This window comes from Hyla sarda, chromosome 8, assembly GCF_029499605.1.
Source record: "Hyla sarda isolate aHylSar1 chromosome 8, aHylSar1.hap1, whole genome shotgun sequence".
In the NCBI taxonomy this organism is placed as follows: Eukaryota; Metazoa; Chordata; class Amphibia; order Anura; family Hylidae; genus Hyla; species Hyla sarda.
This window is the reverse complement of record NC_079196.1, coordinates 53,615,032-53,627,216: the sequence shown is the minus strand read 5'-3', so window position 1 is coordinate 53,627,216 and position 12,185 is coordinate 53,615,032. Positions and strand designations below refer to the sequence as shown.

The following is a 12,185-nucleotide window of genomic DNA, read 5'->3' as shown; positions in this document are numbered from 1 at the left end:
GGGCGTTTCCCGAGGCATGTGTCATCAGAGAGCATTTAGACAGAAAAGAACAACCTTAACTTCAGAAGCTCATAAGTACTGAAAGGATTAAGATTTTTTAATAGAATTTACAAATCTGTTTAACTTTTAAGTTTTTTCCTGGATAACCCCTTTAACCCTTTCTATCATCCCCTGCATCACCAGCCCATTGTATCACCAAATAAGAATACTGCTAATGCAAAATTACGGGTTTACAATCCCCAGAACATACAGTCATGGCCATAAATGTTGGCACCCCTGACATTTTTCAAGAAAATAAAGTATTTCTCACAGAAAAGGATTGCAGTAACACATGTTTTGCTATACACATGTTTATTCCCTTTGTGTGTATTGGAACTAAACCAAAAAAGGGAGGAAAAAAAGCAAATTGGACATAATGTCATATCAAACTCCAAAAAAATGGGCTGAACAAAATGATTGGCAACCTTTCAAAATTGTGGAAAAATAAGATTTGTTTCAAGCATGTGATGCTCCTTTAAACTCACCTGGGGCAAGTAACAGGTGTGGGCAATATAAACATCACACCTGAAAGATAAAAAGAAGTTCACTTAGTCTTTGCCAAACTAAGCATGGACAACAGAAAGAGGAGAAGAGGACTGTCGGAGGACTTGAGAACCAAAATTGTGTGAAAATATCAACAATCTCAAGATTACAAGTCCATCTCCAGAGATCTAGATTTGCCTTTGTCTACAGGGAGAAACATTTTCAAGAAGTTTGCAACCCATGGCACTGTAGTTAATCTCTCTGAGCATGGACGGAAGAGAAAAATTGATGAAAGGTGTCCGGATGGTGGATAAGCAGCCCCAAACAAGTTCCAAAGATATTCAAGCTGTCCAGCGGGCTCACGGAGCATCAGTGTCAGCATGAACTATCCTTTGACATCGACTAACGCTATGGCAGGAGACCCAGGAGGACCCCACTGCTGACACACAGACATAAAAAAGCAAGACTACATTTTGCCAAATTGAACTTGAGTAAGCCAAAATCCTTCTGGGAAAACATCTTGTGGACAGATGAGACCAAGATGTGCTTTACCAAAAAGCTCCATCATTCTACTGTTTACCGAAAACGGAATGAGGCCTACAAAGAAAAGAACACAGTACCTACAGTGAAATATGGTGGAGGTTCAATGATGTTTTTGGGTTGTTTTTCTGCCTCTGGCACTGGGTGCCTTAAATGTGTACAAGGCATCATGAAATCTGAGGATTATCAACGGATTATGGGTCGCACTGCATAGCCCAGTCAGAAAGCTGGGTTTGCATCCGAGATCTTCCGTCTTCCAGCAGGACAATGACCCCAAACATACGTCAAAAAGCACCCAGAAGTGGATGGCAACAAAGTGCTGGAGAGTTCTGAAGTGGCCAGCAATGAGTCCAGATCTAAATCCCATTGAACACCTGTGGAGAGATCTTAAAATTGCTGTTGGGAAAAGGCACCCTTCCAATAAGAGAGACCTGGAGCAGTTTTCAAAGGAAGAGTGGTCCAACATTCCGGCTGAGAGGTGTAAGAAGCTTATTGATGGTTATAGGAAGCGACTGATTTCAGTTATATTTTCCAAAGGGTGTGCAAACAAATATAAAGTTAAGGGTGCCACTAATTTTGTTCATACCATTTTTGGAGTATGGTGTGACATTATGTCCAATTAGCTTTTTTTCCTCCCTTTTTTGGTTTAGTTCCAATACACACAAAGGGAATAAGGATGTGTATAGCAAAACATGTGTTACTGCAATCATTTTCTGTGAGAAATACTAAATTTTCTTGAAAAATTTCAGGGGAGCCAACATTTACGGCCATGACTGTATATATTCCTGTATCATCTATACAAAATCTGCGCTACATCGCCACTTACAGATCTCTGCAACATCCATATGCGCTCGCAACAGCTGCAGTGTGGTCTGCAGAAATCATTCTACTGTTTATTCACATCACACGCATGTCCCGCTGAGATCGCGATCCCAGCTCTCACTAGCCCATCAGCAGCTGCCACTGCCGAACAGAAATAATGTCAATCACAAACCAGCTACTGGAATCAAAGAAACATTACTTGATCTACATACACGCATACAGTATAATTACCATTTATCTCTACCAACCTATTAGAATGTATGTTTTATATGTGTCCCCAACACTTTTTTTTTATTTTTTATCTTATATAACCCTTGTTCTTAGTGTACATGTCAGGACGCTTGTACCTGTACTGTACATTGAAAATGGGACTTTAAGGTCCCGAAACGCATTTGTTATACGGCAATAAAATAAATAATTTTTTATTTAACCTACTGAACCCGCCTGTTTGTTACCTTGAGTGGAAGCGCCTGAAAAACTGGTTATTTAATACTATCTCCCTAGTGGAGACAAAGTTTCTGCAATGAAGATAATTTAACAGGCATCAAGATATTTCCCAAACTATCGCCATGTAAAAAGGTCTAAAGGAATAGTATGACCTCCTAGGTAATAAGAACTAATTTTCCAAGTCTGTTCCTTTTTTATGTGGGGAAAAAAATAATAAAAAGCAGTATTCCCACCGTAGATATTCATAGCCGAGATGCCAATATGCTTGAAAATATGGTGGGATTACAAAATTAGGCAAATGGGCTATTCTACTATGCTTCCTTAACACCCAATCACTTCTAAGGGATTATGGAAACAGTACATCCAGCAATTTTTGTAAACCTGGCTGCCACGCTGAGGGACAGGTTCAGTGGAGCCCCATTCTAGAGATCGGAACAAGTTCCAAAAGTGGGGGCCTTAGCTATTTCACATTAATAGCAAATCCTACGGATATGCCAAAAATGGGATATGAGTGCAACCTTAGAATAGCTAGTTTCCAATCCATTTCCAAGATATAGATATATAGATTACAATATTTATCAAATAATTTTCATGGTGCCACCCAGGAGTATAACTACTGTTGTAGCAGTCAGGGAATGCATTTAAGTTAATGTGTCACCTAGACCTTTTATTATTACTTTTTTACTCTTTTTCTATTTTCTAATGGTTTTTTATTCCATTCCCTTCTCAGTGTATTCTTCTGACCAAATTTTGTGTTTTTTTGGGAGACAGGTCTAGAGGTAACTTCATCATTGACAGATTAGCCTTCACCTATTTCCCAGCCTTTTCTCTCATTCACCTTCTCAATATCGCCATAAAATCTGGTCACCTGGGCAATGCTGCCAGGGCCTGTATCCCAGCACTGTAGAGGAGTTTAGAACGTTGGCTCCAGTAGGTGGAGGACATTTATATAAATGAAAAATCTTACCGCACAGCTGTACAACAGTCAGGACCTTTTCCTCCAGACCTAGTTTTACTGGGACCAATTCCAGTACACCCCCAAATACAAGTCCATTGTTCACTCTAAGGGTATGTTCACACTATGTATTTTAAACGGAAACTACGCTCGCAGAAATCCGCAAGTGGAGATTCCATTTGGTGGACGCCGCCGACTGATGGCTATGCAGTGCTCATAGACTTTCGTGCAAAGAATGAACAAGTTCTTTCTTTGCGCGGATCAATTTCAGCGGTAGAATTGTCCGCCACTGAAATTCCACAGTGTGACCGGGTCTGGGGAAGACCCATGTTAGGAGTACAACCCACGGAATTCTGCGCTAATTGCTCAGTGTGAAAATACCCTAAACGCCCCATCAGTTCCCTCCATTTATCTCCCCCCCCCCTTATTTTTCTCTCTCTTTGTGCCCATTTCTGGATTATTCTGAATGGTCAATTGAGTCTTCCCCTGTCCCTTCGTTTATGTATACATTATATACATAGCCCTTTCTGTGGCTTCCTTTATTATTATTTAATAATTTATTTTTCTCCCTGCGTTGGAGCCATGGTTTCTGCTTTTGAATGGTTTTGCAGCCTATTCATGGTCGTCTGTTAGTAAACTAGTGACTAACACCTTACGTATCTGAATTTTTGAGGTTCTCAAACGAGAAAACTTAACCTTATACAACCCCCGTCATACTCTTATCCCTCCTTCTTTCCCTTCTCCATTCTGAATGCTTTTTCTTTTTACTGGTACAAATTAGTATTCAATTTCTTAATTTGTAGACCAAATCATATTGACCTATGTCTGGCCTTGTTTATTGAAGAATTGAATTGTCTAATAGTTAGATCAGTTTTACCTTCCCTACAGATACTATTGTTTTCAACTTGTCATCTTTTTTTGTTTCTTTTTTGGCCTCTGCTTGCCTATTCAAGATACTACTGTAGTTATAAATATATATATTGTCTGCATTTGTTATATAAAATATTTTAAATAAACATATGAATAAAAAAAAATGTATAAAAAGGTCTTAGTGAATTGTGTGTTACTAGCTCTTATCTAAGAGGTCAAGTGCGTAGTCTTACAATTTTTTTTCAACTCTTGCTAGGGGGAAAATGAAAAATCTAAGAAAAGAAAGGAAAAAAAAAAAGACAGATATAGACGTGTTGCCTTTTTTGTCTTACCTAAAAGGGGCAATTTTCATTAAATATTTAACCAGAAATGTCTTGCCGATACATCTCACTAAGAGGACATTAGGAAGGCTTCCTTTTGGCAGCTGTATGAATTGTATGAAAAAAGGATTGAAGTTTTTATTCTACCTTCCATGGCGGCATGCTGTGTAGACAGAACCTTCTTCACTTCCCACCACAAAGTTGTTGACATCTCCCACTGGGAAGGACATACAGGTGACAGCTACGGCCTTCGATTGCTTGTGAACTAACTCCATGCTGTCCTGGAAAGAAGTAGGGGGCAAAATGTATTCTTAAGTTCTGTGTAATGCATTCTCCATGCCACATGATGACTGCAGCCTACTCACAGACTCACATATTAGCTTTACAAATATTACAAAGAGATACAGTCATAAAGCAAAAGGGGCATAGTATATATAACGCATAAATGTTTATTAGACTGAAGATTGATGCTTCTTTGCACCCGTCAATATGAACAAAACAAACATGACATACATAGTAAGATACAATAAGGGCAAGAGAAGGTCATATATACATGTCACACATTAGATTTAGCATACGTTCACATGTAGCAGATTTGCTGCAGCTTTTTAACTGTGGATTTATGGAGGAAACTCCAGCAGTAGAATGCATAAGCAGCTAAATTCATTAGGGCTTGTTCGTTATTTATTTTAAATAGTCTGTTTAAAGGACAGACAAATAGCCTCAATGTGTTAGTATGGCCTGTGTAGCAGCCTTATTTTCTACCTTCATAGGAAATTCACAGGAAACTCCACAGCGGCGAATGTATCATAAATCCATATGGTTTGGTGCAGATGAAAATTTCTCCAGCAAATTTGCAAGCGTCAATTTACCCTTAAGGCAAATTTACACGCATATAATAGTCTGCAGATTTACCATAATGGATTAGGTTTACTTCCATGGGTCTGCATCAAATCAGCTGCGGAAAATCTGCAGCAGATTACGTAACTGTGAACTAAGGGTAGGTACACACATGCAGTATTTTGCTGCATATTTGCTACTGCGTATTTCCCTGCCTGTCTACTTCGATGGGTAGGAAAATATGCAGCAGCAAAATACGGCACATGTGACCCTACCATAAGGCTGGATTTCCGCTAGGCATTTTTGTTTTTTGTTTTGGAAAACTGCCACTGCTGTTTATGAGCCAAAGCTAGAAGCATATTCAAAAGGAATGTGAAATATATAGGTAGGCCTTACTTATTCCTCATGAATCCACATCTGGCTTTGGCTCAAAAATTTAAGTTGCTGTCTTCCAAAAATAAATTGCCCAGTTGAAATCCAGCCTTAGGGCACGGTCAAAATATTACTATATAGGAGGTGGATTTCTACAGCGGAAATCCGCCACTAGGAGCAGACACAGAGCTACCTGGGAGCTCGCTCTGCAGTTCCTCTTGTGATTGTCGTTGGCGCATCTGTAGCATGAAATACTCTTTTGATGTGCCCTATGTGACCCTGCCTTCAGTGTATGTTCATTCAGGACTTAAATGCTGCAGATTTGCTGTAAATTTTCCCAATTTACTTGAATAGGGAAGATAAAAGCTGTAACAAATGTGCAGCATTTCAGTCCCGTGTGAGCCCACCCTCACAGTGATTTATTACTTAATCTGCGAGACTGACTCTTATGTTCGTACAATACGTTTTTCATTCCCTTTTATCTGGGAAAGGTTGGCAACATAATATTTCCCACAAAAAGTTGCCACTTTGTGTTCCTGAATAGCTAACCTCCTTTAAATTATACATTCCCTACTTGTACTACTGTATAAACTGGCAATATTTTCAGTCAGAGGACAGAGAAAATTGGGGGACTGGTAATAGCAGCCATACTGGTACACCTCTTAACTTGATACTTTGGGCTCTGCCCCCTGGTCCCTTTTTATGCATATCCGTACAGACCCCACCTCTTTAGGATTTAGTTCACATGAGAATCCCACAAAAATTTGGTGGATTTGGTGGTATGCAAAAGCAAAAATGTATTGTATTCTATAAGGAATATTCTGTGGATCATGTTACATTATACTTGGATTTGTGAAGTAAAAGGAGTACTCCGTTGAAAATGTACTTATCCCTTTTTCTCAGGATAAGGAATAAGTAGCTGATCGCGGTGGGTACAACCGGTGGGGCCCCCTGCGAGACCTGGTGTGATCACAACTTTTGACATGTCTCAGCAACATGTCGAAAGTTGCTTCAAATGACAGTGATCCTTTAAAAGGGGTTATCCAGGAATAGAAAAACACAGCTAATTTCTCCACGTCTGTCTCCAGGTCGGGTGTGGTTTTACAACTTGGCTCCATTCACTTCAATGGAACTGAGCTGCAGAACCGCACCCAAACTGGAGACAGATGGGGAGCTGTTTTAGAAAGAAAGTAGCTGTGTTTTTCTATTCCTGGATAACTACTTTAAAGGTTTTTTTCTGGAGCTGAAATTTTTTTATATTCTTGTGAAGACAACCGCTGCCTGTTTGGCCTATTAAGACATATGGACTTCATTGAGGTGGATCCCCAGCATGGGACCCCTAAGAGCCAGGATGGAAAATGAGGCTTCCATTTTCATCATGCAATTTCACATTTTCCCAGTAGCAACACCAGCCTCAGCTTCCCACAACAGCTAAAAAAAGAATTTTACTTTTTTTAATTTACGTTAAAAATACATATTTTATTAAAGGTTGACTTACTTGTGGCTGAGAGAGCATATCAAGGCTCCATGAACAGATCTTGCCATCTGTTGATATACTGATTAAGTTGTGGGCATTCTGTGTGCCAACCACATTAACACAGTACACAGGGTGCTAAAAAAAAGAAAAAAATTATGTAATGATTAACTTATGCATTCAGTGGCTTACCAACTTATGGTACATGTTCTACATGTCTGTGTCTACACTCAACCTGTGTCTAAACTTGACCTCAATGAAACGTCCCCTGGTCCATTGCACATTCCATATAAATGCTTACTAATAAGAAGCAGAACAACCATTATGGGTGTCATTTTGGGGTAGTCTTTAACCCCAAACTCCTATCCCCACGCTGTGTTCACATCTAAACATACTGATGTATACCATAGCTTACCTGCACCAGGTCCATAGAGTCCAATGAACTGATTGTAGTCAACAATTGACCACATTTGGTACATTCATAGTCTTCTAGGAGGGTTGTCTTCTCAAAGGCTACATAATAAATGGGGAACTGAAAATCTTCTTAAAGACTTTTGCTGACATATCTCAAACGTAGTGTACATAGCCTTAGCCATGGTCAACAAGTCATACACAACTTTTTATGATTTGTTTCAAGATGGAAATTAATTATTATTCAGTCATAGACCCTAACATTATGATAAGATAGAATTAGACACATTTATGAAATAAAGAAGAATAGGTGCAGCCCAATAATTATTCCTTACTGTGTGAGCAGCAGCTGATAGTGGAGTCCTCTGGACTGGTGTCCTCTTGTTACTTCGGTTGTCCCATAAGACGATTTGGCCTGAATACGTTCCACCAACTACCAGGTTTGGGTGAAACTTTGCAAAAGCAGCAGACATAACTGCAGACTATAAAAAAATAAATAAATATGTAACTAAATATATCTATACCTATACTTACTCAAAAAGCAAAATCATCGGTAGTTGCAGTATCTCCTAACTAATATACTTATTCATACACATATAACAACACAATAGTAATTATCAGGTTTAAATTTCATATATTGATATTAAAATGCAATAATCACAAATGCAATGATCACAAAGTGATCATTGGAGCTAATGACATTATCGGGAGAAGAGTCCGCAGTCCTATGCGGTGAATTTCATTCCCCGTTCTGTATACAAAGTATACAACAGAGAACCTCCATTCCCACTTAGTGGATGAGAGCGAGCTCATGTGCCGAACAGTACCTCATTGGTAAGGAGTGCGCACATCGGAGCTGCCGATTGGTGGTAAACCACGGGGAAGCATATTAGATCATAGTATGTTTAAACTCCAAAACACCTTAGGTTGGCTATTTACTGACCAATAGGATTCTTTTGTATGATGTGAGATTGAGATGGTGAGCAGTACAAAGAGGGAAATAGTGCTGATCATCCCTATGGGAGTGGATACGTCCGGTATACTACCCAAGTCACACCTAATAGACAGGAGAGTGTGATGACCTACATTTGCTGGTGAGTAATGATCATAATCATCATACATCGAGGTAGAAACGCGTTGGTGTTTGTTTTTTTTTAGTTTAACTTGCTCACATAGGACCCACATTGGGTTGGTGAGTTAGTGCTGATTATTGTAAGACTAGCCCTGTCAGTACTGGGTTGACAATACCTGACCGACTCATGGTCTAGCGTATATACCGCATCTGTACATACATTATTTTCAAACCTTTGGGGTGCACAGGCACGTTATATTATTTTGGTGATATTTTAACCAAAAACATTAAAAGTTACATTTTAAGAACACCCTGAACACGCATACCCTTTGTTGTTCTATTATTAGAAAACTGGTGGGCAACAAAATGAGAACTTTGGTGCACAACAGACAACATTCCAACCAGAAAACATGCTAAACAAACTGGCTGACAACAACCTGGTTAAAACTTCCCCTCATTTTTTTTTATAATCTTCCCACAGAAGCATATTTGACGCTGCGGATGCGCTACTGACCGCCCCTAGAGTCGACCTCCTGCTTTCCCTGTGTGTCCTGGTTTGTCTGCTTGTAGCAGCAACATGCCCCTAACAGCAGACACAGACTGAGCTACGAGAGTTAGGCGCACATGCACAGCGCACTAACAGGCATTGCTGGCGCTCTGCCTAGCAGAGGGAGCGACCACGATGTCTGATCCGACCACGATGTCTGATCACACTGCGCATGCGTTACTCACAGCTCAGTCTGTCTCTGCTTGTAAAGGCGTATTACTGCTACAAGCAGATGAACCTGGACGCATGGGCAAAGTAGGAGGTTGACTCTAGGGGCATTCAAAAACGCTGCAGATGCACTACGCGTGACCTTACGCTGAGGGATCAGGAGGAAGAAAGTCGTCTGATGAGAGGAGAAAGAAACTTTTCTTTTTTTGTAAGATGTAGCAAAGTTTATTCTCTTCACTTGAGCTACTGATTTATGAACATTATATATAACTGATGATATACTTTAGCAACTGCTTATCAATAAATCCTATTGAAAGTTTTTAAAGAGGTACAAAGAAACAAAAACCGTCACAAAACTGTTTTAAACTCTGTAACATTTGAGGGTTGTCTTGTATCAGTTTCAGAAAAATTAACATTTGTCAGTCATCTGCACTGTGCTCTGACAGTAATCTGACAGCTCCGGATTACACGCTACATTTAATCCATCACAATAAACTCAGCAAATTTTGACATCCAGAAAATAGGAGCCGATCACTTGTTGGCAAACACATTTAAGCTTTTCTCTTTACTTAAAATTTCGATCACATTTTGAGCATGTGTTTTCACTTAAACAAGTCTGTTTCCATCTCCTCAGGCCACGTTCTCCTCGTTTAATGGCCCAAAACGTATTGTCTGACATGAGAAAGCAGCTTGGATTTTTCTTTGGAACTGGGAAAGCTTGAATTAATATAAATCAGATGGGATGTAACATGCATGTTTTTAGCATCCCTAAACCATGTGAATGATGTCAGTAAGACCAGAATGAAAGTTTTTTCTGAATTGATGAAGAGCTCAATCAACATATGTTTGCAAATACATGTGGTTTACATAGGGGCTATGAAATCATTATGCTAACCAGTATCTGGGGCATAGAGGAACAGGACTACAAATGATTAGCATAAAATGTCTGGTTCCATACCTGGCAGTGAAACACATACTCCGGGGTTGTCTTCTTATATTTCATGTTCCAAACAAGAGCCACACCATCTGGTTCATGTGGGGCGTCCTCATTGTTGTTGTATGATGCAACGAGCAACTCTGGGTACTGTTGAAGAAAGTATAACACACAGTTATGAGAAATTAGCTACATTTAAAACACCAATAATATAATTTCTTCTGCAGATCTCTTATTCTCCCACATTCATGGTATACCTACAGGATATACCATGAATGTACAAGATTGAAATAACTCTTTAGATGTTCATCCTACAGCTAAACATAGAAATCATATCAATCAATCTAGAAAATCATATAGCCCTAAACAGTAAGCCTCCCCTTGCTAAAAGGTGATTGCCTAGGTTTTCGACCACCGCTCCCTATGGAGAAGAGGTGGTTGGGCTTGTGTGTGTGTGTGCATAGATCTACACATATACACATACACACATACACACATACACTTACATACATACACCACAGCCCAACCTCCGCCTCAACAGTGGAGGGGTGGTCTGTATCAAGGGCAATAAGCAGTAAACAAAGGGAGGAAAAGAACAGAAATATCATTAAAAGGAGGCAAATTTGCTAAATTAATTTACTTGCAAAAAATGTTAAGATTATGTTCCTTACAAATTCACCTATGTATGGAGAGATTGGAATACTACTTTAATATATACCTAAACAAATCTACAGATACCAACAATGATGTGCACAATATAATAGCAGGTTTGTTGGGCAGATAAAAATGAGAATAGAACTCATACATAAAACTTGGACAATAGTGTATAGTAACATAGTTAATAAGGTTGAAGAAAGACCAGAGTCCATCAAGTTAAACCTGAACAGCGCTCGCAAGTCACATATGATTAGTTCCCCGATGTGGGGACAGCGCGCTGCGGCAGATAATTCACTCATTCGAGGGCCCCAACCGGTACTGCGGTATGGGCAAAATTCATATCGTGCAGGAACAAAATTTCGGTATTCGGTATTAACCGGTATACCGCCCAGCACTAAGAGGAAGGCAAAAAACCCTCATACTAGAGGTAAAAATTCCTTCCCGACTCCAAATATGGCATCAGAATAAATCCCTGGATCAACCTTCTGTCCATATAGATGGAGTATAAATAACCAGCAATGTTATTACTCTCCAAAAATGCATCCAGACCCCTTTTGAATTTTTTCCCCCTAGCCTACAAGTCTTCTGCTAAAAATAAAGTGAGGCCGCCAAGTTGGCCATAACAATTTGCAGAAACATACAACTACTACATGGCCTGGGGCTATTTAGTCAGAAACTTGATTGACCTAGCCCCAATGTTTTGCCACCAGTGTGCCACTAGTTGTTGCAAAACTACAACTCCCAGCATGCCAGGCTGCTGCTTCCAAAGCCAGCAGGATATTGTCATGTATCAAAAGAGGCATGGACTCAAGGGACAGGGACATAATACTCCCCCTTTATAAATCATTGGTACGGCCTCACCTGGAATATGCTGTTCAGTTTTGGTCGCCTGTTCATAAAAGGGACACTGCAGAGTTGGAAAGGGTGCAGAGACGCGCGACTAAACTAATATGGGACATGGAACATCTTAGCTATGAGGAGCGATTAAAGGAGTTACAATTGTTTAGTCTTGAGAAGAGACGTTTAAGGGGGGATATGATAAACGTATATAAGTATATTAATGGCCCATACAAAAAATATGGAGAAAAACTGTTCCAGGTTAAACCCCCCGAAAGGACGAGGGGGCACTCCCTCCGTCTGGAGAAGAAAAGGTTTAGTCTAAAGGGGCGGCACGCCTTCTTTACCGTGAGGACTGTGAATTTATGGAACGGTCTACCTCAGGAACTGGTCACAG

At 39.8% G+C, this 12,185-nt stretch overlaps 1 protein-coding gene across 6 annotated transcripts in view; it reads right to left on the bottom strand.

Moving 5' to 3' along the window:
* Window positions 1–12,185, bottom strand: part of DYNC1I2 (dynein cytoplasmic 1 intermediate chain 2) — a 151,113-nt gene that overhangs the window by 32,408 nt on the left and 106,520 nt on the right. For all 6 annotated transcript variants that reach the window (XM_056533487.1, XM_056533488.1, XM_056533492.1 and 3 more), the window contains 4 exons: window positions 10,319–10,444; window positions 7,909–8,055; window positions 7,187–7,300; window positions 4,624–4,757 (listed from right to left, as the gene is read on the bottom strand). In XM_056533487.1, coding sequence (XP_056389462.1) covers window positions 4,624–4,757; window positions 7,187–7,300; window positions 7,909–8,055; window positions 10,319–10,444 — 521 coding nt within the window. The remainder of the gene's footprint in view (window positions 1–4,623; window positions 4,758–7,186; window positions 7,301–7,908; window positions 8,056–10,318; window positions 10,445–12,185) is intronic.